This window comes from Lynx canadensis, chromosome D1, assembly GCF_007474595.2.
Source record: "Lynx canadensis isolate LIC74 chromosome D1, mLynCan4.pri.v2, whole genome shotgun sequence".
NCBI lineage: Eukaryota > Metazoa > Chordata > Mammalia > Carnivora > Felidae > Lynx > Lynx canadensis.
Window position 1 is genome coordinate 17,393,081 of NC_044312.2, and position 26,265 is coordinate 17,419,345.

Here is a 26,265-nt window from a genome sequence, read left to right on the forward strand (position 1 = left end):
CCACTCCTGGGTCCTGCTCCCCTCCAAGGACTGCAGGATAGGCTGGCTGGCAGGGGGGTAGGGGAGGCGGTCAGAGCACGCAAAGCCCTCTGGGTATTCAATGTACCGCAGGACCCTACCCCACCATCCTCCCTTCTGTTCACTGTTAGCTGAGGCCCGCCTGACAAAGGTCCAGTCTCCTGCACTGCACCCCAGTGACTCTGATGGGAGGTGGGGAAGGAGAGGAGGGAGACCTGAAGGAGCCACGTCTTCTGGAGGAAAGAGGAAAGATGACTCCAATGCCCCCAGCGGTGGGGAAGTGTTCAGCAGAGGGCCCCTCTGGTGACCCTCGAGAAATGCTTGTTCAGTACAGAAGTGGGTGATCAATGGTTTATTCAGGAGGGGAAAGCCCAGGCTGAATGTCCCCCTCCCCAGAACCCTCAGGGCCCTTGGGAGGGACAGCGAGAGGAGGAAGGGCCCCACCTTGCCGTTCCTGGTGTGGTCCCCTCTGCAGGCCCCGAGCCCCATGACGGCGTGTGACATGGAAGGTAGTCAGAGGGAGGAGGAAGACAGGTGCGGAGCAGTGTGGAAGGCACCCTTGGAAACAGCGGCAGTTACGTGGAAATTGCAAGTCACCAGCCCAGCCCCACTTTCCCCCCACCTGCTCACTTGCCATTGCTGGAGAGGACACAGAATTGCAGAACCATGAAAATTCCATAGGTAAATGGCATTTCCCTTGGGGCAGCTGGGCCAGTAGCTGTTTTCGTGGATGGATTGTATCATGGTGAGGAAATTGCTTATCTCAGCTGGTGGAAGAGGGAAGTATCTTGGCTAAGACCATCCTAACAGCCAGGAGACCCCATTCCCAGGGACTTCAGACTCAGAGTAGATATGGTGACGCCCAAAGTGGCCAGGATGATGCCAGACACTGGGAGCTTTTCCTGCATGGTGGCCAGGGCCTGCAGGCTCCTCCGGGCTGGGCACTGGTGGGCAGGACCAGAGCAGGGCACTTAGGGCCAGTCTCCTGATGGGGCCGGGCTGCTGGGAAGAAGAAGGTGGGCCCATGCGGGTGGGAGATGGGCAACTATCTTGGCCAAGCATCTACTGACCACATCACACGGGAAGGAGCCCTGGAGAGAAATGGCCAACAGGCCTCAAGACAGCAGGGGGGGCAGGAGAGGCAGGCTGCTACCACGTGGGCACCCACGGGAGCCCCAGCAATCCACCCTGGAGGAGGGTGGTGGGTTAGGGGAGGCAGGCCCACCTATGTCCCACCCCTGCGACGGCTGGCCTCTGAGCACAGGAAAGACGGTGACCATCAGAAGTCCCAACGCTGGAGAGGGGCCTGGATGGAGCATGGCTGATGGGGGAGGAGGGGGGAGGCTCCCATCCACCCAGATGAGAAGGATGCCAAGAGGAATAGGATCAGCCGGGGAGGGCAGGGGTGGCAGTGCCTCGTTTCTGTCCGTCTGGAACTCACGGGGCCTCGTTGGACCCCATCGCGTTGCCTTTGTTGACGTAGAACGGTCGGTAATGAGACTGCGGGAGAGGGGGCGAAACAAGAGTCGTTGGAGGAGGCAGATGAAAGCTGAGCCTATTAGCCAGACCCCCTAGCCTAATGTCCCCGCAGGAAGCGGCAGTAACCTGAACCCACAACTCTAGGGCCCTGCGGCCTCGCCTGCAAGCTCTCCCTGCCTTGTGAGCGGGGTTGGGCCCCAGTATTATTGGAGTCTCTGGGCTCATATCCTAATGAGAGCTCATTCCCGTCCATTGGTAAAGGAGCAAGAACCTCAGCCCCTCATCAAACCTTCTCTCCATGGCCCAGGAACACCCCCAGCCCACCAGAACCCCCATTTGTATACGCTTTCACCTCTACGGAACTGCACTATGCAGTTACCAGGGTCTTCCATAGATGGACCCATTTAGGTTTTTAACAGCCACCCAATTAAGTGGGTTATTATTACCATCCTTGTTTTATACATGAACACATCAAGGCACAGAGAGGCTAAGCAACTTCCCACGGCCACCCAGCAGCTGAGTAGGGGAGCTGGGATTTGAACCCTAGCATTTTAGCTCCAGAGCACGCCCCCCAATTCCACCCATGTCTCCGAATGACCCCTTGGGTCTTCAAGCATTTGCTTCTGTCGTCTCCGCATGACTCCCACCGACAGAGAGGGTGCAGGTCAACACCGAGCTGCCCAAACCCAGCCCCTTTGCCTCTCTCATCCTGGCCCCTCATCGGGATTCAGGAAGCGTCCTCAGCACAGAGTCAGCAACAACTTTCCTCCCCCCACTCTGCTCCCAATCAGCTCACCAGGGCCCTGAGAAATCCTCCAGCAGCGAAGAGGCCGGGATTCGCTGCTGCTTGCCTTGTGTGAGCACCCCCGGCCCCTCTGTGGGCTTCTGGAAGTGGCTCTGTCCCTGAGCTGGGTCAGGGACCGAGCCCATCTCACCCTCCACTGATGCCGGTACAGGAGACACCGAGGATGTTTCCAGCCCCTGCCCTTGACCTTGCTTGCCCGGAAACTTGTATCTACTGGTAGCTCCTTGCCCACGTCTGGTCCAGAGCAGAACTGGGGGCCTGAGGAGTGTGGGGGCCGAGTCCTTAGCTCAGACTTCGGTTAAACCACTTATTAAACAATGCAAGAGGGGCGCCTGGCTGGCTCAGTGGGTAGAGCACGTGACTCTTAATTTCAGGGTTGTTGAGTTCGAGCCCCATGTTGGGTACAGAGATTACTTTTAAAAAACAAAATCTTTAAAAGTTAAAAAAAAAAAAAAAAAAGTTTTTAAAAATAAGCAACACAAGAGACAGAAGCCCAGGAAGGAGAAAGGCATGGCCAAAGTCACATGGCTCCCCAGTGGCAGAATAGGCCTGGACCCGAAGGTAGGCAACAAGGCAACATGAATAGACCTAGAAATGGATGAACTCTTTCTTTCTGGAAGGCTGGGTCAGGCAAATGGGCCACAGGTCAGCGAAGGGTGCTGTCCTGTTAAGAGCCCAGAGTGGTGGGTAGGCAGGAACAGAGCTTCAAGGCCTCTGGGCTTGTCCCCATTTTCCCAGCCTGCCCCTGTCCCCTCCCTGATTCAGGGCACATCAGAGTTGGGAGGACTGTGAGATCATCCAGGCCATCTGACTCTCGTTACAGATGTGGAAACTGTGGCCCAGAGGAAGAAGGACTCACGTGAGGCCACACAGCAAGTCGGTAAGAGGGTGAGGGCCAGACCCCAGGCCTCCGGACCCCCAGGCCAGCCTTCTTCACATACGATCACCTGCCTCATACATACGAGCATCCTTCCAGTGCTGGGTGCGAGCTGCGGACGTCAGAACCCTACCTGCCAAGCACTGCTAATGAGCCTTCTCTGCAGGGACCCAGGCTCTCGGAGGTGAGAGTATGTGGTTGGGAGGGGAAGGACCGAGTCCAGGAACAAAAACCCTCTTTCTTTCTCCCCATATCTGCTCTTTGCAGTCCTGCTGCTACAATGCCTCTGGACCCAGCTCGAAATTACACACACTATCACTTAGCTCCCCTCACCAGCAAATCAAAAGATTCTCTCCAATTAAACCAGCCCCAGTCACCGTGGCCCGGAGCAAATCACTTCCCCACGCTCTGACCTCGAAATGCAAAGACAGCAGGGAGCGAGGGACTCGAGCCCCTGTCCCTGGCAGAGCCCCTGATGCCACCCATACCCCAGGGCAGCTGTCTGACTCTGTCAGTGGAAAGAGATATGCACAGCAGAAGGTGGGGGCACAGCCTGTCGAGGAAGCCCCTGCTTGCCTAGGTCTTGGGTCAGGTCTAAAGGTTATCAGGGGTCACTTCATCTCAGTACTACATTATAAAACAGGGGCAACAGTCTCAGAGAGGGAATCTGGGATCCCATGAGCTGGCTGGCCCCCAAAGTCATGCTCCCCTCTTGTGTGGCTTTTCAGTTCCTGGTTCAGGGTCATTAGCTACTGAACCCAAAACATCTCTGTTCTTAACACCGTAGCCTCTGCCTCACCGCACTATAACCCCCATGGCCTCTGTGCTGTCAGAGCTGGGGAATGGCCGCAGGGAAGTGGGACCCGTCACTAGGATGTCTGTCCCCTGGACAGAGAATATCACACTGTCAGAGCTGAGGAGGACAAAGCTATCATTCAGCAAACACAGGCACCCAGCAACCATTTGCCAAATGAAAAAAACCAAAAACCAAAAAAAAAACCCAGGGCTGCCCACTTTACAGATTAGAAGATTGAGGCCCAGAAAGTGTGTGCTTACCCAGACCCACTGCCTATTAGCCCTAGGTCTCTACTGCCCTTGGCTGAGTGTCCGTATTCAGGCCACTGTCGCCTCCCCCCTCCATCCCAGAGATGTCCCCATCCCCCTATCACCTCCCCTGGGAAGTTGCCCCTGGGGAGCCCCATTCAGTGCCCATTCTGGACACACCTATGCCCAGGCAGGCTCTCCTGGCAGTCCCTTACTCACCAGCAAAGTCTGCTTGCCAGATTTCCAAGTCTGGGGCTGGGTCTTGGGGCTCTGGCTCCTGATGAGGGAGGGATAGCCTGCGGAAACAGGAGGCGCCGGTCAGAGGGAGAGGGGCTGGGCAGTCAGGGCCTCCAGGACCACAGTAACACGGGTGCCATCTCCAAAGTGACCACCAAGCTCCATCCAGCCCATTACCAAGTGTGGCTGCCCCTCAAGAGGTATGCAGCAGCTGTGGGGGGCGGGGGGGGGGGCAGTGGAAAACCCTGGGGAGGCTGGCCAGAGGGAAAAGGCACCCAGACAGAGGGAGGAGGAACAGGCCAGGAGGGTGGGGCCAGGCCGCAGGGGAGTGTGGCCGCCAAATCCAGGTCAGGCTCACATTACTCCCCAAGGATTTCCCCCCACCCACCCTGAAGGTTCACACCACTGGCTCTGTGTCTTCCCATGAGCACAACCTGCCAGCGTTCCCACCAGGAGGCGCCCTTTCCAACTGCCCACGCTGCCTGGACAGGGCTCCATTGTCACCACCGTGGGGACTTTGCACACGGCTTCTCCTTCAGCCTCACCCCGTTTCTGTGAGCTCAGCGGTTGGCCCCAGCTGCACGGCCAAGGGAGCGGCAGTTTTTTGTGGGGTGTCGAAACCCATCCCCACGTTCCTCCTGCCCAGTTCCTCTGCCTCTGGCCTATTGCGGGGCGGGACGCTGGGGCCAGGGACAGGCAGTAATTTGCCCGGTGGCTATGGTCCGGGCTTAAGAGAGCAAGCCCACGGAGCCCAGAGCACATGGGTGCTACCCGGGCCTGATCCTCCCACCTACCCCGCTCCCCTTCAGCCCAGTGGGATCTGGGAGGACCTCTGGACCACAGAACAGTGGAAGGCACTGTCAGCCTCAGCCATCGGCCTGCTGGGACAGTCCGCAGGGCCTGGGGAGGAACGGACTATGACCCGGACTAGAGAAGCTCAAGAAATAAACAGGGTCTGTCCTTGGCTGGGGCAGCCCGGAGCCCTGTTCTGGGCTGCTCTAGAGGAGGATGAGCTGGTCAGGCCCAGAAACCACCTGCAGCCCTGACAGGCTGCCGGCCAGGCTGACCCTTCTCTTGGTCTGCCCTCCGCAAGAGGGTGGAGACAGAGCAGAGAAGCCAGGTCTCTCCCCGCATCTGGGGGAGAGAGGGTTCCGCGGGTCCTGAGTGGCAGATGGAGAGAGGGGGGGATTCAGATCTCAATTCTCAGTTCCCAGAAAGAAAAACCCATGCCAGCCATGAGAGAGGGGAGGATGGGGGTGGGGCCCGGGGGGGGGTGTGTGGTCCAGGAGACCAGCCGCGTAGAGCAGACAGAAGTCCAGGGGAAGGGTGAGCTAGGGAGGGTGCTGGCGGGGGGGGGGGGGGGGGGGGGGGGGGGGGTGGTGGGTGCGGGGATGCATCCCTCTTCCAGGGGACTCTGGGGAGGAGGGACCAGGGTCCCCTAGAACTGGCAGAGAGCCCCATAGGATGTCCCGTCTGCCCTGCTGTGGGAGAGACAAGGGGAGGGAAAACAGGCAGGTACCAGGATTGTTTTTAAACAGCCCGCTGCCGTCCAGGGGTTTGGAAAACTCTGTGGTGGCCTGTCCCGAGGTGGTGAACTGATAGGGGACTTTCCCAGTGCCTGCTGGGAGGGAGAGAGAGAGGCATTAGCAGCACGGCCTGGTCCCAGGAGGGGCCAGAGGGAGTCACAGCTCCCCCCGGGGCGCTGTTATCCAGGCAGCCTTATCCAGGCAGCGCTGAGCATCTCTGCCTCCTTCCAGGGCCGCGGGAGTAGGTGCAGGTGGGGTCCACCCTCACGGCGGGTGGGGGGGCTGGGGGGGCGCGGTGTGCGGATTCTGCTTGCACACAGGTAGGCACCTGCCCAGAACCCCCATCCGAGGCCATTACCGGCTGGGATGGGCTGATCTGTGTGAAGGCGACCACAGATGTTCCTGGGCTGTTCCTCTGGGGCTCGGTATATTTGAGGAGGGGCTGTCCTCGGGCCAAGCCTTTGACAGGGGAGGTACTGCAGGCCAATGGGGGGATCCACGGAAGCCTGAAAGCTCCAAATCACACCGGAGGGTGACTGTCTTCCCTGACTGGTGGCCTCTGATCTAGAGGCTTGACCAGAGAGCAGGGAGGGATGTGCTAAGAGGCAGACAAGGCCAGGGCAAGTGCCGGTTTCCTGGGCCTGGCTCGGGGAGAGGACATCCGTGGGGGTCTTGCGGGCTGGGACCCTCCGGTCACATTGCTTGTAAGGCGAGCAAGGGGAGCTGGTCCTTCCAAGAATCCCAGCCCTGGGTACAGGCTGGGATTCCAGCCCGGAAGGGACAGCTGACTGATAAAGCCACCCTCGGAGGCCACAGCTTGGGGGTCTGCTGCCCTGCACAGCCCCTTTCTCCTCCCCCCGCCCCCGACTCTGGCCAACCTGCTTATCCTTGCTTCCGGGCCAGATGCTTGTCCGAAGACAGACGGGGCTTATACCGGAGTCCACAGAGCTGTCCCTGGGGCCTTTCAGAAGAGACACGAGGGCCCTGGCCAACCTCAGGGGACATGAGTCACTGACCGCTCAGCTTCATCAAAGAATTCTGGGGAGCAGAGTCAGACTCGGGAGGCCTTAGAAGTGGTGTAGTCCTGCCTTTGCGAAAGAAGGCTTCACAGGACTCTGACTCTGCAGCGTGTTGGCAGCTGCTACGTGGCCACAGGGCTCTCGAGTCAACTGAGGCCGGCTGTCGCCGGATGAACCAAGTTAAGTAAACCTTCTGCAGCGGGAGGACTCCAAAGTTAGGCCCGAGGGAAGCACCCTGGGGATGTCAGGGGTGGCAGTGGGCATATGGCATGGTCACGTCCTGACGATGTGGCTCACCGTTGGTGGCCATCGCTGGTGTAGCCCGCGCTTCTCTAACAGCAGAGGCACAGGTGGAGGCAGCTCCCTGGCTCTCAAGCCGGGGTCTGTGCCCTACAGGGCAGGCGGCTGGTGAGGGAGGGAGCAGAGACCAGCATAGAGCTCAGCGAGTGACAGGAAAAGCAGGGCAGGGTGGGGACCGCTCACCTTTCAGGGAGAAGGAGGAGCTGCCTTGGACAGCGGGCAGGTCGTCAGAGCTCTGAATGGTGGAGGAGTATTCCCAGACCCTGGAGGTGTAGTTACCTGGCAGGACACGGGAAGAGGCATCAGACCCGTGCTCCCCCCGTGCAGCCTCGTATGGGGACGCAGAGGGCAGGACGAGACCATTTCTGCCAATCTGTCCAGCCCCCGTCCCGCTTCCTGCCAATCCTTCCTGCCATCAAACTCATGCTAAACCACAAGGTGTCTGCACATCCCTGCCCAACCTCAAGGCCGGGACTCAGGTGCCAAGTCCTCAATCAGCGCACAGCACTTTCCTGGGCCGCCGCCCCCACACTCACCGGCACCTCCACCTCCCGGCTTCACCTCCCTTCCCTCCTCTCCAACACTCCACCCTCCATCCGGGCTACCCCTGAGCTCCCCCAGCACCCCAGGCACAGACACTCGACCTGCTCCCCATCCTCAACACATATGTTGGATCTTCTGACGTCAGCTTCCCTGTCACTCCCCCAAATCTGCGTGTGCCTCGGCCCCAGGCTTCACGTCACCCTGCACCCCTCTTCCCCCTGGGTCCTAATGGCAAGTTTCATCGTCTGTGTCCCCCCCCCACCCCCGGGCTCCATGGGGCCAGGGGGCAGGCCTGTCTGGCCCAGCATCACACGCAGCACCTGGCACTGAGCCCGGTTCCTAGAAGATTTCCTTGTATGGTTGATGGAGGAATGAACGAAAGAACAAATAAATACAAACACATGCGAACACCCGGGGACGGAAGCGGCTGATACTACTCCTGAAACTCTGCTTGCCAAGTTGAACAGGAACAAGTGTCCGTTTGGAAGTATGCCCCGTAGTCTGGAGGAGGAGAGGCAGCAGGGAGGGCACGGAAAGAACGGCAGGAGCACCATGGGGACGCTCAAGTCTGGGGCTTCAGAGCCCCCCATGGACGACGCAGCCGTCCCGGGCCCTCCCTCTCAGCAGTCCGGACAGCCCCCTCCCTGGTGGTCCTCTCCCACAGCTGCCTGCCTGGGGCTGACGCTGGGGCTTGGCGGTCAGAGGTGGCTGGGGCCGCCTGCCCACCCCACCGTGAGCCCCTGCCAAGGGGACCTCAGGAGGGCTCTCCAGCACGGCCCCTGGGGAGCAGACCCACCCAGAGCTCCGAGGGGCCAGAGGCCCACACCCTTTCATCCACTTGTTTGGATCCACTCCTAACACTCTTCAACTCTTCTGTCCACTCTCCACTCCTCCTCTCTTTCAACTCGTGTTTGCTGAGCTCCCCCCTCCAGGTTTGCAGCAGTGAGCCGGACAGACCCAGCGTCTACCATGCATGTGGTAGTAGCAGTGTGAACCCAGTCCTGACACAGAGGCCTGGCCAGTGCCCTGTCCACGGGTGCCCTTGACCCTCCAACCCGCCAGATCTCTGAGGGCCCATGTCCTCACCGAAGAGGTCCCCCACCCCCTTCCTCACCTCTTCAGACCTCCCGGTGCCACATCCGAGGTGGGGGTTCTGGTGGAGATGCCCCAATCCCCTCCTTCCCTGCACATGGCTGGCACGCACCTCAGAGCCTCCCGGAACCTGGGTTCTTGGGGTGCATGGCCCTACCCTTGGCACGACGGTGCCCTCGGTGCACCGGGCAGAGGGGTCTCTGTGTTTGGCAGCTCTCCCAGAGGAAGCCACGTCTCCGCCCCTAGTTCACCTTCTCCGGGTCTTAAGGGCATGCCACTCACCTCGAAGGGTGGCAATACCTCCCGGATTTCCAGGGACGGCCCCAATTCGTATGATGCCATCCTCTCCCTTTACAGCTACACTAGTCTGTCTTAACCACCGTGACTTCTCCGTGCAGAAGTGTCCAAATCCATAAAGGACCGGGTCCCCCTCAGGTCCTTGTGTCCCCATGCTTGCTAAGGGAAGCTTCTACACCTAACCCCAGCTCCCAGTCTCCCTGACTCACCCTTCAGGGGGAGGAAGATCGTTTGGACTCAGCGATGCCCAGGTGCCCGGCTGCCTCTCCGTAGCCCAACTAATGAGGTCACACCCGCCCCCCCAAACACACACACACGCACACGCACACACTCTGAGCTCAGCAGGCCCCCTCCCACCTGTCTCTGGGCCCCTAGCCCACCTCAGCCCCCACATTCCCCTCACATCACGAGCCCTGCCCATCTACACACTGGGCCATTCTCTCACCTTTGGTGCCATAGAGATTGTTGAAGTTCTTCTGGTTCGTCTCCTTGGAGAGGCGGCTGGGGGACCCTGGCTGGTACGATGTCCTGGCCCCACCTGTGAAGCAGATGAGCAGGAACCATCATTGCAGAAAGGTGGGTCTGGTTCAAGGCAGGCCCATGGCTCCTGACTTGGGGGTTATATGGGACTCCTGGTCCCCGAACAGCCCCCATTGCCTGTCTCAGGACCTGGGTTTCACCACCAAGCTCCTCTGGGTCTAGGATAGGCAGTCACTTAATCTGCCCTCCAGCCAGGACACTTGAGAAGGAAGGAGGGCTATTAAGTATGCAAGAACATCAGGTGTAAACCTGGACAGATTGGGGCGTATGGTCACCCTACCCAGGGGGCTTTGAAGGTCACCAGAGGCTGGAAAAGCCAACACTTCCCTCCTGAGCCAGTCCCCTGTGTGAATGAGACCCCAGAGGCCAGGAAATGAGGCGCCCTTGAGGAAGGAGGATCACGGCAACCGTGCAGGGGGCCCAGGGATCAGGCCCTGGGCCAAGCAAGAGCTCTCCAGAGATGGTGAGTGGGTGCCCGCAAACACCTCTCGGGTGCTTCCCCGTCCGGGGACAAGACCTTACACTGCACGGCAACCTCCAAATTCGGGTTCCCACAATCTTGAGAGGACGGCAGACTGGGATTCATACCCCCACCTCACAGGTGAAGAAAACACACTCCCCATATGTGCCAGGGTCCTTCTTTCGGCCCCTCCCCTCCCACCTAACCAGCACCTGCTGGTCCTTCTCTAAACCCCTGTGCCTGTGGTTCCTCTCACCCAGGTGTCCTCTGTCCGTCACAGCCACGCCTCTTTACTGAGCACACTGCCCATGTCGGGGGGCCTGGAAGCCGACCTCCACCGGGAAGTCTCCCTGCCCGAGCCCACTGCCCCGGGGCCCCCAGACTCATGCCAGTGGCCCTCGGGTGGGCCTTGCTTCCCGATCCCCTTGCCGACTCTCCCTGGCCCTTCCTTTGCCTCTACCCTGAGCCTGGGAGCTCCCGGAGGGCAAATTTCCTCCTTCCTCCTGTCCTCCGTGCAGGGGCGGGGACACCGGATGAACCTGTTTCTTCCACCTACTAATGTCACAGCCTGACTCAGTGACAAGCTGAAAGGCTTCCTAGCATCTGAGCCTAATCTGTCTCCTCTCAGAGGGGGCAGTGACCAGGCCAAAGTCACCAGGTCCTGGCTCTGGGACAGCCCCTTGGCAGCTCTGTGCTCCTCCCTCCACCCCTGTTCTTGCTCTGCTCCCCACCCCACGACCAGACTCACGGTGGAACCCACACTCTCCTCGGTCTTCCACAGAGCAGGGGAGCCCAGCAGGGGCCAGCCAAGGGGAGCGATCGACGCACACCGGGTTCCTCAGAGGGACCAGCTTGGGCAAGGGATGCTGGGGAGGCTGGTTAGTGCAGCTCAGCCACTGGCAGACCTGGGACAGAGCCCCGGGGAGGGGAAGGGGCAGGCCTCACCAGGAATGTGGGGCAGGGGGCACCCGGGGTGCCCAGCTGCCTCGCCATGCCTCTGCCAGAGCCCAGGTGTTGTTTTCAAGTTGGGTGGAGCGCAGAGTTTTCTCCCGCTGAGCTCATCTCTCTAAATCCCCTACGCCCTTCCCATGGTGTGTGTGTGTGTGTGTGTGTGTGTGTGTGTGTGTGTGTGTGTGTCTGAGGTGTCTGAATCAGCGCTCTGGCCTGGAGGCCCCCCCCCTCCCCAGTTCCCTGCGCCTTCCCCACGTCTCCGGTCTCCTTTCCCACCTTTCCCCACACCCCCATTCTTCTCCCGACGCCCCCCACCCCCACTCACACACCTTCTGTCTGAGGGCCCACAGGCCTGGCACACCCACCCTTACATAACGGGCACTACTGTGGTTTGTTGCCAGTGCAAAAGAATGCGACAGGCTACCTACCGCCCCGGGCGAGGACGGGCAGGCTCTGGCCTATACCCCCACCCGGCCGGGACCGTCCAGGCCCAGAGAGGGAGGGCCAGGCGGCAGGCACGGGAGGGAGAGGTGAGGCAATGTGGAACCAGCCGTCGGTCTCCCTGCCCTTGAGGAGCAGACTGGCTCTGGAGGAGCCAGCCTCCCACGGGACCACAAACACTCAAGCGGAAGCGGAACACGGCTCAGGCCTGGCAGACGGCCGCTGGTGAAAACAGCGGCCGGGGGACCCTCCGGGAGGAAAGGCAAGGAAGGGTTCGGACTGGAGGCAGGGACCCTCCGGAGGGGAGGGAAGCCGTGAGGGGCAGGGTGCCAGCAACTTATCTCTAACCCGGATGCTTCTGAGGGTGAAAGAGGGCACCGTTCGAGGTTCTACCGGGACAGCGGGTATGTCCCAGGACTTCCCGAGGCAAACCGAGTGACGGTCACTCGACCAAGGCGGAACCCGGCTGAGTCTCCGGGCCCGTGGCCCGCAACGGCAGGGTCTCTCCCTTACCCTTGGGCGTGAGGTACATGGAGTATCTCTTCATGGCATCAGGCGCACTCCACTCGCTCGTGTAGCTGTTAGCGTAGTTGTTCATGTAGCGGTGGTCGCCCCCTGGGAAGGAGAGGGGTCAGTCACCAGAGGGGCAAGTGGAGAGGAGAAGCCGGCCCTTGGGGGCATCCCTGGGCTCTGCTGAGTTGGCCCATAGCCCCTCTGTCCCAGGGAGAGGCAAGAGTCTCCGACCTCAGAGAAGGCAACACCCTGCCCTCTGCTCCTGAGCTCCCAGGAGGCGAGAGAGACTCTACAGTGGGACATCCGCCTCCCTGGACTGAGCCTTGGCAGTAAGGCCACAGGGACAGCACCTTGCAGTTGACAAGGCGCTGCCGATCTCCGTTTCTTCTTGGTTGTGTACATCCTCATGTGACAGACAAGGAAACTGCGTCTCAGGAGGTAAGTGAAGCCACTTGCCCAATGTCACATGGCCCATAAGGGCAGCGTTGGGGTGGGAGCCCTCGTCCCCGCTTCCTCACTTCGTCCCAGCCACTGTTGGTGGCCCGAGGGGATGGAATGACGTCCTCACGCCGACCCCCATGGCCAGGGATCCAGCTGGCTGAGCAGAGGCACGCAGAGGGGAGTGAGCTGAATGGGAGGGGCACTGACTCTTCCCACCCCACCCCCACCCACCAGTAAACCCCCAAACCCAAACAGATCTGTGGAGCCAAGCTCGCCCTCCCCACCCCATTCCTTCCTCTCGCCACTTCCCCATCTTCTACTTTCCCTCTGCCCTTCCCTCTCCCTCTCCCCGGGGCAAGAGAAGGAACGAGAGGAGGCTCGGACCCCCATCCTGTATCTCCACCACCTGTGCCTAGCAGGGGCCCGACACACAGTAGGCACTCCTAGGTGTTGGCCCAGCCCCCACCCACCCTTCCAGCACCATGGCAAGCCCCGGATGAAGGCGATCTGGTGCTTCTTAGTCTCCGGGCCTAAGGCTGAGTCCCTGGTCCGATGGGCAGGCTGGCATCCGGGAAGAGAGGAGGTCTGACTCACTGGCCACCCACCCATTCCCCCCGGCCACCCCGCCCTAGCCAGGGACACTCCCAACAACAACACAGCAGCGACCAAGAACCAACGTGGAGGCCCAGGGCCCCGGGCACAGGTGCAGGGCCACTGACATCAGCAGCACCACCACCCTGCTCCTCGCAGCGCCTCCCTGCACACTGTGCACCGGGCACCGGGCCACACCTGCACAGAGGCCATGGCCGGCACGGCCATGACCTAGAAATGGCACGGCGGGCGGGCGGGCGGTAGGGCTCGCAGGCCACCCTGACCCAGTCAGGGCCACCCTCGTTGGTCTGGCCAGACCTCAGATGAGGGGCTCTGCCCTCGAGGCCCTACCCCAGGGACCGTGATCGTCACACTCCCCGACCCCTCTGCACAGCCACCAGCAGCGGCAGCTTCTCGGAAGGGAAGACGTGGAAAACTGAGTAGCTGAGTGTGAATCCTAACTACATCCCCTGCTTAGCTGTGTGCCCTTCGGAAAGCTGCTCCTCCGAGCCTCAGCCTTCTCGTCTGTGAAATGCAGTCCATCCAGCATGGAAAATAAGCTGCGGTAAGTGGAGAGCTCCCACAAGGCCAGCACACAGGGAGTGCTCAGTCACCGTTAGCCATCGCCATCGGTGTCATCACCGTTGTCATTAGGAGGAGCTCAGGATCTGAATGCCTCTTGAAGCCAAATGATCGTCTTGCTGCAATGGCTCAAGAATCCTCAGGTGCGACTGAATGTCCCTCCCATTTCACAGGGACACCGTGTGATGGCACCATCACCAACGCATATAGATGCCCCCCTAAACTTCAGCACATCTGCACGCCGTTATCCCCTTCTCATCCCCAGAGAATCGCATGCTCCACCTGGAGACAAAAGACAGGGACCACTCACTTCCTTTGGGGTGTTTGGAGCCAGAAGTGTCCTTAAGGCCCTGTGTTGGGCCTGGGCCACCGGGTGGGGCCTTGGGAGAAAGTGCTCTGGCATCAGGCCCTGAAAGGACTAGGCTGGGCCGGTGAGAAAAGACTTAATGGACTAGTTTCTCAGATGAGGAGGCTTTCTATGAGATGATTCAATTGGCCTCCGCGGGGGACAGCATGACTCAGAAGAGAAGCTGACTTCAGGGGCGCTGGTGAATCACTGAGACACATGTATCACATTGTCCCCAGCCAGCCCATTAGGCCAGGTCTAGCCTCTGGGCTCAACACCACTCAGTGTAGCCATGGTGACAGGTAAGCTCTCCCTCCAAGCATGATGCGGTTCTAGGTCATGTCTACTGGAGTCCGCAAAGCCACCAGGTTAGCGTCTGGCCCTTACAAATGGCAGCATCTGCTTTCCCACACAGCTGTTGGATTGAGGTCCATAATCAGATGTAGACCTGAATGAAATTAATCCCTGAGTTTGATGGATGACCCACCGAGAGGAGGCATTTGTGCAGCCAGTGCCCAGACGCTCGCTGCCCTTGAGGGCCCTTGTAATCACTGCATGACCTTGGCAGCAAGTTCAACGGAGGCCTACAATCCCCGAATCCCTCGGGTAGGATGGGTGGTTTGGAACAATGAGGGGCTGGCTGGCTAGGTGCCAGCCCAGGCAGCAGGGATTGGCCTCAGAGGAAAGTGCCCGTGGCCGTGGGACCTGCCCACAGAGGGACCTACCGTTCTCCATGTGATTCCTCTCAATGAAGTTGCGGCTCAGGTCGGCCTTGCACATCTTCTCAACGTGGCGCATGCACACATTGAGTAGGTCATCCTTGAAGTTGCCAAGCGACTGTCCCAGGCCCTCCCCCTCCAGCAGAACGTGGTAGGTGGGCAGAGGTGGGGGGAGGGAGTAATTGCTCATCAATGCACCGAATTCCTACCAAGGAAGGAAAGAAGCCATTAGCTTTCTAGGTCTTTGGGAGCTGGTGGGGGGAGGGGGGCTCCTCTGCAGGGGGCTCTCAGTCCAGCTGGAAGACTCAGTACCCGGAGCCAAATGTGCTGGATTCAAGACACAGCTCTGCTACCAACTAGCCACACTTGTCCTCATAAGTTTCTCCCTCCGTGAAATGAAAGGGTTTGACCAAACTCCACTGGAGGCTAACAGCTCTGATGGAGCTGGTAGTCAGATATGCGACTCTACGGTTCCCACTTCCACAACTGGACACTTCATCCTACCTCACAGGGGTTTATGAGAGTGACACAAGCTGTGGCATCTTTGGGAGTGAAAGCACTAAGGAAATGCAAGGAACTTCTAGAATGTTCTGGGTCAGCCACGGCACTACCTCCACCTTTACGTGCCATACTCAAGCCTGCCTCATGCTTTGTGCTTCTCCCCTCCCTTCCCCCTCACTGGAGAGTCCCTCCTCTTTCTCAAACCTCTCTGGGCCTTCAAGACCCAGTCCAAATTCCATCTCCTCCACAAAGCTGTCTTAGGTTACTCCTGCCTGCTTGCCCTTCCCAGAGCTTCCACAGAACTTATCTCCCGAACCACATGCTTTATCATTTAATTACACACTCTTCTATATTGCTCTCTAATTGTACACATCTTATCTTCCCAGCTGGATTGTAGCTCCTGGGGGGCAAAAACCATATCTTGTACTTTTCTATTCTCCACAGCACCTAGCAGAGTCCTGGGCATGCTGTAGTACCCAAAACACTCTAGCAGTTGGAAGGATGGGTGGATGAATAGACACACAGATAAGATCAAGGACAACACACGGGTAGCGCTTACATGCCACTCCCCCATAACCACAGCAGGCATCGCTAATCAATCCCAGAACTCTTTCCTACTGAGCCCGAAGCACCATTAGTACATATCAACTGAAGTTGGTACAAGGTGATATTTGTGTGCCATCTTTAGAGTAGACAGGAAAATGGCTTGGATGGAAAAAGTAAATGGGCAGATGCAATGGAGGATGGATGGATGGATGGATGGATGGTGGATGGATGGATGGATGGATGGATGGTGGATGGATGGATGGATGGTGGGTGAATGCATGGACACATGGGTAGCAGATAAATGAATGATGGACAGATGGATGCTGGATGAAGGTCTGGGAAAGCAGATGGAAGAACTGAGGGATTGAATGGTGGAGGAATTCCTTGTTACCTGCAGAAATAGCACTGAGTCACTGATGCTTTGCATCTGCTCCCTGGTCTGCTTGTCCTCATGCAACACCTTGGCCCTCTCGTCCAGAGCATCCACGATCACCTTCACTTGGTCCACGGCATCCTGCTCCCGCTGCTCCAGGGCAGCCCTCACTTCCTCCTTTTGTTTCTCCAGGTCCCTCACCAGGTCCCGGAAGTTTTGCTCCAAGATAGCCTTCTCGTTGGTGGTGAAGCTCTGGGTCCAGAGTGAGAGGAGAGAAGAAAAAGGCTTTCCATAATTAAAAAGAAACTCCCTCGCGGGATGTATCTTTAGGTTCCCAACCCAGAATCAGAGCCAGGCAGGGTATTTCTACTGCCCCGACCCAGCAAGCCTGTTTGGTTAAGAATCTCATTCAAAGGCACCATTGACATCATCTATTGACAGAGATGGCCAGGGTTTTTTTTACAGCCCGTTCTTCCTTATCTATCTGTGACTCCTCCCTGGGTGGGTTGACTAGAGCCATCATTCCAACCTTGGGCGATTCCAGAGACCCAGAAGTTCCCCCATGAGTCAGGCTGTGCTCTATGAAACTCAGCTAGAACCAAACATCATTCAGAAAGTGAATTGATGGGCTGTTTACGCAGCCAGGGTCAAGAGTCAGTGATTTCGGACTGTGGTTGGTAGTTACTCAAACCATGGCAGGCATACATCCAGCCATACTGGCACAAGTCAAAGGACAACGTCATGCATTTGGTGGCCGGGTGGTCTGGTAGACAGACCAGACAATGGAGGGCCCTGGAGGACCGGTTGGCTTTATTTGCTCCACCCCTGGAGGACCTGGAGGGGCTTTATTTGCTAGGATGATGTCAAATGAGCACAAGGTGATGGACAAGATCCCACCCAAATGCCTGGCCCAGACTTAGAAGGGGAACTGGTGGGGACGCCAGAGGGGTGGGAGGAGCCAGAAGAAGCGTGCAGCGTAGATGGGGGCCAAGCCTGGCTCCTCGCAGGTGGGACAGGTGGGGTGAGCCCACGGCAAGGCTGAGGCATGGAGGCGGCCCACCTTGATGCGGTCCTTCTCTTTCTGCCACTTCTCAGCTTCGTCTTCAATCTCGATGATCTTGAGCTGCAGCTGTTCCTTCTGCAGCGACAGCTCTGTCTGCAGGGAAGGAGCCAAGGTTGGAGAAGTCGGGGAGGAGGAGCACCAGAGAATCCAGGAGTGGACCCACCCAGGGGGCCGGCTTGGGCAAGGTTCGCCACCCAGCCCTTTGGCCTCCATTCTGCAGACATTCATCGGGACCCTAGGTATGCCAGCCACTGTGCCCTTCATCAGGGATCCAGCAACAAGCCAAACACTACTTTGCTATGAACTCGGGCCTCGGGGGCTGGACATCCCAGCTGTGTCTCTATAAGGACTAAACCTCCGCCAGGTCTGTCCGCCCAAAGTGAGCAGGAAGGAGGTTTGTTTATGGGGTTCCCCCTCCTTTCAATGGACCTGTGGCCACTGGGAAGAGGGAAGAAAGCTCCTGTCTCCTTCAAGCTTGGGGGAGCAAGGGACCCAGCCAAGCTCAGCCCAGCCCAGCCCAGCCCAGGGAGTATCCCGTGGCAGTAACAGTGTGCAACGTTTCTGTGCCATGACGTGGGGCCTGTGTTGCAAGCAGGAGCCCAGGCTGCAACCAACGGGGACTCCTGTCTGGACAGGCACAGCTATAAACCTGTTTACAGGAAAGAGAGTGCAGTCTGCAGTTTGGGCAGGATGGAGACCTCTATTCAGGGTCCTGGAGGAGGAAGGGGAGACCAGTGAGTGAGGCAGTGATGGGGCGGGGCGGGGGGGGGAGGATAAGAGAAGACAAGCAGAGATTCCAGGGATCCCCGCTCAGGGGAGGACACAGGCTGCTGGGGTCTGGGGTGGGTTGGGAAGGGGACCAAGGAGAGGTGCCTTGGGAGGGGAGCTCTAATGGATATGGAAAGTATAGATAATACTTTCCTTCCATTTGGGGAAATTTCTTCTCTGGAAAGCAGCTACCACAGAGACGAAAGGGGAGGCATGAAGCCAAGGCCAAGCCGATTAGGCCAAGCCAGGAAGCACCTCTTTGTTCTGCTGGGCCCCCTGCCAGTGCTCTCAAAGCACCTTCCAGCTCAGAAGACTGGTGGGTGATCTCCACCCAACAGGCAGGAAGACTAAGGCATCTGAGAATGCCTCGGGGTGCTTGCGGTCACCCCACTACCCTGGGTTTTGAACACAGAGTTCCAAGCCTTTCTCCAGCTGCCTCTTTGAGGAACCCACAAGAAGAGTCAAGATGAGGAGGCCACAAACCACTGGGAATGTGAGCTCCGTTGGCACGGGGTCCTGAGCCGGGTATAGACTTCGCCACACGTCACACTTAGAGTGCTCCACCCGGACGACAGGCCGCCACCTGGGGTCCCTCAGCACGTGCCCAAGGGGAGTGGATTGGTAGTGGAGACAGCTTCCCTGGCTTTCTTAGAAAGGGTGCCCAGAGGGCCAGGGAGCTGGTGGAGAAGATGGGGAAGGCCCGGGGCAGGAGGTGTGGAGCTCCCTGGCCCCTGATCCCACCCCACACCCGCTCTCTGCCCACGCTCCTGCGCCCTCCAGGCAAGGAGACTCTGCGTTCTCGGTAAGCATCCGCCCCACCGGCAATGGGCTGAAAATCCCGTAACGTGGAAAACGCCATCACCAGAGAGAGAAAATGGTGGTCCGGAGGAAAGAATGAAGGAAGTTGAGCACAGGGTCCGGCCTGGTCTCTGGAAAAAGGCTGGGGAGAAGCCAGGAGCTGATAGACACTGCGGTGGGGGAGCAAAGGAGTAAGACCCCACCGTGGACACGGAGACTCAGCCTTCGCACTCCCTGAGGATGCAGGGCCCGAGAGCCCAGGCCACAGACAGTAGAGCAGATCCAGTGGCCTGGAAGGACCTGGGTCATAGGAAGAGACAAGAGTCTGGACAATGGGTCTGTGCCAGGCACCTTGCCCATCCCGGGAGAGCTGCTGGGTGAGGCCCGAGGTCAAGGGGACAGCTGGAAGCCACTTCCTGACCTGGCTGGAGGCGGGGAATTGGCCGGGCGCTCTCTCCCCTACCTCGGCACCCCCAGAACAAGGCCTGATGGACAGGAAAGCAGAGAAGGAAAGTGCGTTTACTCCCACCCCCGGGCCTGTGGCTGGTGGGGGGCAGGGGCAGCCCTCCCATGAACGAGGCTGGGGGATCCAGCAGGGAGCCCACCCACAGCACGGGACTGCGAGTCTAAACATCTGAATCCAGTTACCGCCGCCCCCAGGCAGGCGACTTAAGTGCTCCGTGCCTCGGTGGCTCTATCTTCCGTGGACACAACAAGAGGCCCGCCCCCCAGGAGGTCATGGGAAGAGCTGGGAGCAGGACAGTGAAGCTGTCAGAAGGTGCCTGGCACAGAGAGAGCCCCGGCCTGTGGCCCAGCATTGTCTTGTGTGGGGCACCTTCCGTGGTCCAGGAGCCGTGCCGGACGCTCTCGCTCGGGCCAGGCTTGGCAGAGTGAGTGCAGTGTGGTGAGCAGGCCAGCGGGGCACAGGCGAGCAGGGAGGTGGGGGGGGGGGCGGACAGTGCGATCAGGTGGAGCCTAGCTGGTGTCCAGAGGTGAGGACCGCAGGTGCGGCCTTGGGATACACAGTGAAGGGTGCACACACAGAGGCCTGCGTCGTGGGGAACAGAAGCCCGGGGGACCCTGGGGAAAGCAGAATGGGGATGAGGGAAGGCCGACCTTGCCAGTGGGAAAAGGTATGACCAGAGAAGGTGAAGGCCAGGGGAGTCACGTGCAGCAAGCAGCACCTGCTAGCCGCTGTGGGGGGAAGGGGAGACATGAGGCTGGGCTGGGGCCTGCAGGTGAGGAGAAGTCTCACCAGACAAGCGTGGATTCGCCGGCCAAGAGAGTGGAAGAACCATGGAGTAAGAAGGAAGGGGTTAGCACGATGGAGAGCCGGGGCCAGGGCCGACCCTAGAAGCCCATCCTGCGGAAGAGAAGGAGGGAAGAGGGCAGCGGGGCTGGCAGAGGTGTGGCGAGGAGAGCCAGAGGGGAGGAGGGGGAGGCGGCTGATCTGGAAACATGTGAGGGCAGGGGCACAAGTGGAGCCACACTGTCTACGGCAGTGGGCGGGAGACTCAGGGCGGAGGAGAGACTAGTCTCCTTCTCTCTTTGGGGCACTGGGGAAGTCGGACACAGGCTGGGAGAGGGCCTCGCAAGACCAGACTGGCAGGACGCAGCGGGATCAGGGAAGGGCCCTTGGCCTGGGAGCTCTGTGCGGCTAGAATGGTCCTTGCTCGCCTCTGGGATGAGGGCTACACTCTTCGGAGAGGAGGGTTTGGGGTGAGACCCCTGGGGACGCAGCCAGCATCTGTGTGGCCCTTGGCAGTTTCTGCCCGCTTAGCAGGGCTGCACGAAGCTGGAAAAGGCGGGATATAGGAAAGAAGATAACGTAGGAAGGCTCCGCGATCCTGGGTTCCCCCACAACACTCGGAGGAGGAACGACACTTAACTGTATTATTGAATATCACCTACACGTCTGGCGTTGTCTCCTTTAACCTGGTGTCACCCCATTTCACAGACTCAGAAACGAAGGCCTAAGAAGATGACGTACCTTGCCCGAGTTCTCACAACTAGAAAGCGGCCGCGGCCAAGATACAACAAAGGACTCAGGTCGTAGTATGTGGCCTCTTCACCTGCAGCCTCTTCTCCGCATCTTCCCGGACAGCGTCCTTCCCCTTCAGTCCTGCCGCTGGGGCCTCAGCTCCCCACCCCTCCATCCCTGTCTGCGCCTTCCTCATCACTTCCTCCTACTCCCGGTTCATTCCCTCCACCCTGCCCAGGCCTGTCCCTAAATGCCTCCTTTGTTCCCTTCTCCTACACTCGCCTGGTTGCCACCCGCTCTGTTGCCCGGGATGGGCACTGGGTAAGCCACCCTGCCTGCAAATCCTTCTGGCCTTGGGGGACCAGAGGTCTCCCTGAGAGCAGAGTGACGGCACAGCAGCCGGTGCCTCCATCCGATGGGGCCCTCAGACACACCCGAGCGAGCGCTCACCTGGACATGTGACCTGCATGCCCCCAGGGAAGGGGGCGAGGAGGCTGTGATCCTCTTCTGGCTTGATTTGACCTCACGGGCCGTTGGCTCTGATATTTGCCAAATGAGCCAGTTAATTGCCAAATTTGTACTCTCAGACAAATGGTAATTATCTGGATAAGGATCTGAAATGCTGGATGGATTTCCCCATTTCCACCCAGATGTCAAACAGCCCAGCATTAGTCTGTCTCACCGAGGCTTACTGTCCCTTCTGCTTCCTCGGGTGTCAGGACAGGGAAGGGGCGACTGGGGACAGACACAGTACCACCCAGGCTGGCTCCAGACCAGCGGCGGGCCCTTGAGAACGTCGCCCCGCCTGTCCAGGCCTCAGTTTCCTCCTGGTGATATTGGACGTGATCCCTGACTCCCAACCTGGTTCCACGTTAGAATCCCCAAGGGAGACTTAAAAATACAAGATCCCAGGCCTCAAACCCCTGAACCAGAACCTCCCAGGGAAAGGCCCAGAAGCAGTGTCATGATTCACCCACCAGGTGACTCCAACCTAAGGATGGTTGTTGGGAGCCACTGGGCCCAGTGGCGCCCCCCCCCCCCCGGAAGGCCTGCCATCACCTGAAAACAAAGTTTAAAATACTAGAGGGGCACCTGGGTGGCCCAGCCGGTTAAGCACCTGACTCTTGGTTTCGGTTCGGGTCTTGATCTCACAGTTTGTGGGTTCGAGCCCCGGGTCGGGCTCTGTGATGGCAGCGTGGAGCCTGCTTGGGATACTCTGTCTCCCTCTCATCCTGTCGCTCGCACACTCATGCTCTCTCTCTCTCTCTCTCTCAAAATAAATAAACTTCGTTTTGAAAAATGGTAGCGAGGAAACAGTCACCGGAACAGTCCGAACCCCAGCTCTGCCGCTCTGCACTGTGACTTCAGGTAAGTCTCTTAGCACCTTCAAGCCTCTGTCTTCATCTATAAAATAGGTGAAAAGCACACACCCTGTGGGGCTGTTGTCAGGAGTAACATGTAAACCTCTGGTGCATAGATGTGTCCATAAAAATGGATGCGTCTCCTGCCACGTGCTGGTCCCTTTCTTCCCCTGTCTCCAAATAGTTCACAGGATAAACTGCTTCCCCTCGGCATCCACAGGCGAGTGCTCCCCCATTCGTGCCTCTCCAGGCTGCCGACCCAGAGCCCAGGCCAGACCCACGCCAGGGCCACGCAGCTGGTGGTGCAGAGGCTGGGCAGGTCACCCTCGAGCAGACAGCCACGGGCCAGGAGGAGTCCTCCCTCCCGAGTCGATGCAGCAGGAGGGACTTGGGATAAGACAGGAGGCAGGCCGTGAGACACAGAAAAGGAGGGATATGTGCAATGTAATCTCATCAGCCTACTCCACCCCGTCCAGAGGCAGGAGGGCAGACCGGAGGACATCTGTGGAGCGGGACTAGAACATTCTGGTCTTGGATCCACCAGAGGAAGGACTGTCATGCTTCCGCATCAAGTGGCCTTTTCCCCAACACTGCCTCCGCTCAGAGGCTCCAGGGAGAGTTGAAACCCAGGAGATGAGCACCCCCGCAGCCCTGGGTGTCCTTTGCAGCCTAATGCAACCATTCAAGGTAGGTCTAAGATGACCTCACCTGGGGCCTTCACCAGCCGGCCTGCAGAACAGGTTCTGGACAGGGCTCCTTGCAAAAAAAACCTGTGTGTGGGTTGACGTTTGGGTCTGCAGGGGATGCCTCCAAAGGACGCCGGGATTGACACGCTTATTCATTTCAATCAGTCAACCCACTAACCCCGCTCTGTGCCAACGTCCCCCACGTCTGACATTCCAGCAGAGCCAGGCCTAGACAAACAGCCGTGCTCCAGCTCAGCCTCCCGGCTGGCCCGCACCACTCCCTGCCTACCCCCTTGGCTGCTGGTGCACGCTCGTGCACGCGCACACACACGCTGTCTGAAGTTCCCACCGTTAGTCACTCCGGCGGATCAGACATTTTCCTCTGAAAGCCCCTGTAAAGCATGCGTATCCTGGATCCCATCCCCTCAATGCCCTGCCTCTCAGTTGCTCTCAAATCTTGGAAGAGAATTAGGGGGCTTCTTCCTCTACATGCTGGCACAGATCCCTTCCTCTCCCTGGGCATGTGTCCCCGTCTGCAAGGTGAAGGAGGAGACAGAGGAGACTGCTACAGTCCAGCTGGCCTGGCATTCCGCCCTCTACAAGTTGATGTTGATCTACGGCTGCTTCTGTGTAACTGGGCGGATGTTCCCCAGGCTTGTTTGTGCGTCTGAGCTCTGCCTCCTGACCTACATCGTGAGCCCTCAAGGGCGAGGGCTGTGTCTCTGAGTCCTGCGGCAGCCCCAGGCACTGGAAGGTGAACTCTTGAGTTTCTGGTGCCTCCACAGAGGGCTGACCAAGACCCTCGAGTCCTCCAGGGGCACTTGGACTTTTCTTAGGTGATACTTTTGTTTCAGACGCACTTTGCGGGCAAACCCTACGTATAAAACAGATAAATAAGAATGTATTCTGCTTGTAGAAGTGGGAGCCGGAAGCCCCTGCCTTCTTGGCACCAATATCTGCCCCCCTCCTTGTCGGGGAGGTGTCAAAGACATCTCCAAGAATCCTAGGACTCCATGGGGGAATTTGAAAACCACCAGTCTAGTCCAACACCTTGGTTTCACACATGGAAAAACCAGGACTGAGAGAGCGGTAGGGACTTGTCCACAGTCCAACGGCTAACGAGAGGCAAACCCCAGGGCTGGACCTCAGTCAGGCCTCCCAGAACCCTCTGCAGGGTTTCGGTTGCAGTAGATGAGGATGATGGCCCTTGTTCTGTTGTGGTTTCCCAGGTAAGCTCCCAAAGGACGGGTTCCACGGCTCTGCCCCAGCCCCGTCTCCCAGCGTGAGGCTTGAAGCCAGGCTGGGGTCCGGGCGTCGGGAAACAGGAAACACCTCCCTGGGCTAAACGAGGCCTCTGAAAAGGATCTTTGGGTCTTTCCTCATTTGTAACCCGTCTCTCTCTGCCCAGGGCTGTGGGCACCAGGGGTGCAGGAAGACAGTAATCGGCCAACTCTCGGTCAGGAAGGCTGAGCAGGGAGGAGTCCCGGGCTGCCCCATCTGGATGGTTACAGAAGCTGTTGAGGAAGGTCAAGTCCCCCACATTGAGCACCAGGAGGTTCACGCCGGGGGGAGGCTGTCCACGGCCACCCGCCGCGTTGCTGTTACAAGAGAGCAGGACGCAGCATCCATGGGGCTAGGGGCAGCAACCACAGCTGAGCCTTTGGCCCAGAACACCTTCCCCAGGTGTAGCACATTCACAAGCCTCCACACACCTCTGCTCCTCCCCGTGGAAGCCCAGATGCAATCACGTCGACAGAACCCATGCAAACACTTAGGCATCACCTCTACAAACATATGCACTAAACACCCACACGCACATATCACACACACACACACATATACGTACATCCCGCCCACACGCAAACTCCAACCCTCGCCAAGTAGTGTCCACCTACAAGCATAGGCACGTGCGCACGCAACCACACAAAGCACGCAGGGCCGGCCCAGCTGAGAGAAGGACAAAGGAGGCCACTGGGGACGGCAAGAGACCGGCCCGGGGATCAGATAAACAACAAGAAGCCTCTGTACTGCAAATGCAAACTCTAAAGCCAGAAGAAAAGAACGTTTAAGTGGCCCCCAAATGCCCTCCCCCTCCCCCATCACCCCTGCCCCAGGGGTCAGTCCTGCTCAGGTGGTAAGAATTCTGTGGCCCTCAAATTAAAAAAAATTAAAAAGAAAAAGAAAAAGAAAAGAATCGCCCCAGCCAGGCAGAGCGCAGGATTGAGCACTGATTCTCTGATCAGACTTGAATTTATCCTATGACCTTGGTCAGGCCCCCAGTCGTTCCTGCCCCTCCGTTTGCTCATCCAGGCAGTGCCCCTGTCTCCAGAGGCCTCAGAGCATGAGGGAACTGCCTCTGGCCCCCAGCCTGCAGGCGCAGAGGGGCAAGAAACGTATCCTGAGAGAGCCAGGGACCGACGAGACTCGAGGCCCAAACCCTGGGGGCCCCCAGCGCAGAAGAGGCCCCAGCAAATTACCTCCTTCTCGGCCTTGGCCTCTTCCACCGTCACCGTGCTGTGATTCTTGTGCTCCTGGAACATGCAGAGGTAACAGATGCAGGCCTGGTCGGTCTGGCAGAAGAGCTCCATGGTCTTGCCGTGCAGGGGACACTTCCGGGCCTCGAAGTCCCGGATGGGCTCGAGCAGCTGGTGGTCGCGGAAGGCGGCGCCCTCCAGGTGGGGCTTGAGGTGCAGCTCGCAGAAGGACGCCTGGCACACCAGGCAGGACTTGACGGCCTTCTGCTTGTTGCCGATGCACGAGTCACACAGGACCTCCTCGGAGCCCGACTTGGAGCGCAGGAGGAGGCCGCCGTCGGCCCGGGGGTAGCTGTTGCGCCGGGCCTCCCCGGGCTCCACGATGGACACCGTGGGCTTTCGGGGCTCCGAGAAGATAGACTTGCGCAGCTCCCCCTTCTCGGCGAAGGAGACGGGCTGCTTCCTGGCGGCCCCCAGCTGGAGCCCGGCGTAGGGGGACCTCTTGCCGTCCCCGGAGTCCATGCTGAAGTAGCTGGAGCCCTTGTCGTCCACGGACTCGACAAACTGGATGATGGGCCGCCGCCACTCATTCCCTGAGAACAGGGCGCTCTTGCCCTCCCCCGGTTTCGGGGCGCCGCCCAGGCTCTTGCCCTCGGCCGCCTCCCCGCCGTGCCCATTGGTGGTCTTGGCATCCTGGCCTTCGCCCTTGGCCCCGTTCTCCAGGGCGCCGTTGGGCCCCGGCGGGCTGCGGGCATCCCTGGCTTCCGGGCTGGCCCCGTTGCTTCTGGAGGCATCCGCGGCTTCCATGGCGGGTCACTGGGCAGGCGCGTTTGGGACTCGCTGGGGCTGCAGGTGGGTGACCTCTCGGGCCGGCGTCTCGGAGGGGAGTGGGA

General features: G+C 59.1%; 1 protein-coding gene across 1 annotated transcript; it reads right to left on the reverse strand.

Annotated features, from left to right (window-relative positions):
• Positions 1-356: 356 nt before the first annotated feature.
• TRIM29 (tripartite motif containing 29) lies at positions 357-26,230 on the reverse strand. Its single transcript, XM_030333625.2, has 9 exons — positions 25,376-26,230; positions 17,302-17,397; positions 16,260-16,493; positions 14,828-15,026; positions 12,143-12,244; positions 9,683-9,775; positions 7,489-7,584; positions 4,443-4,519; positions 357-1,518 (listed from the first exon to the last, which is right to left on the reverse strand). Exons 1-9 carry the CDS (start codon positions 26,177-26,179, stop codon positions 1,456-1,458), a joined length of 1,764 nt encoding a protein of 587 aa, XP_030189485.1. The 5' UTR covers positions 26,180-26,230; the 3' UTR covers positions 357-1,455.
• Between the last annotated feature and the right edge of the window lie 35 nt (positions 26,231-26,265).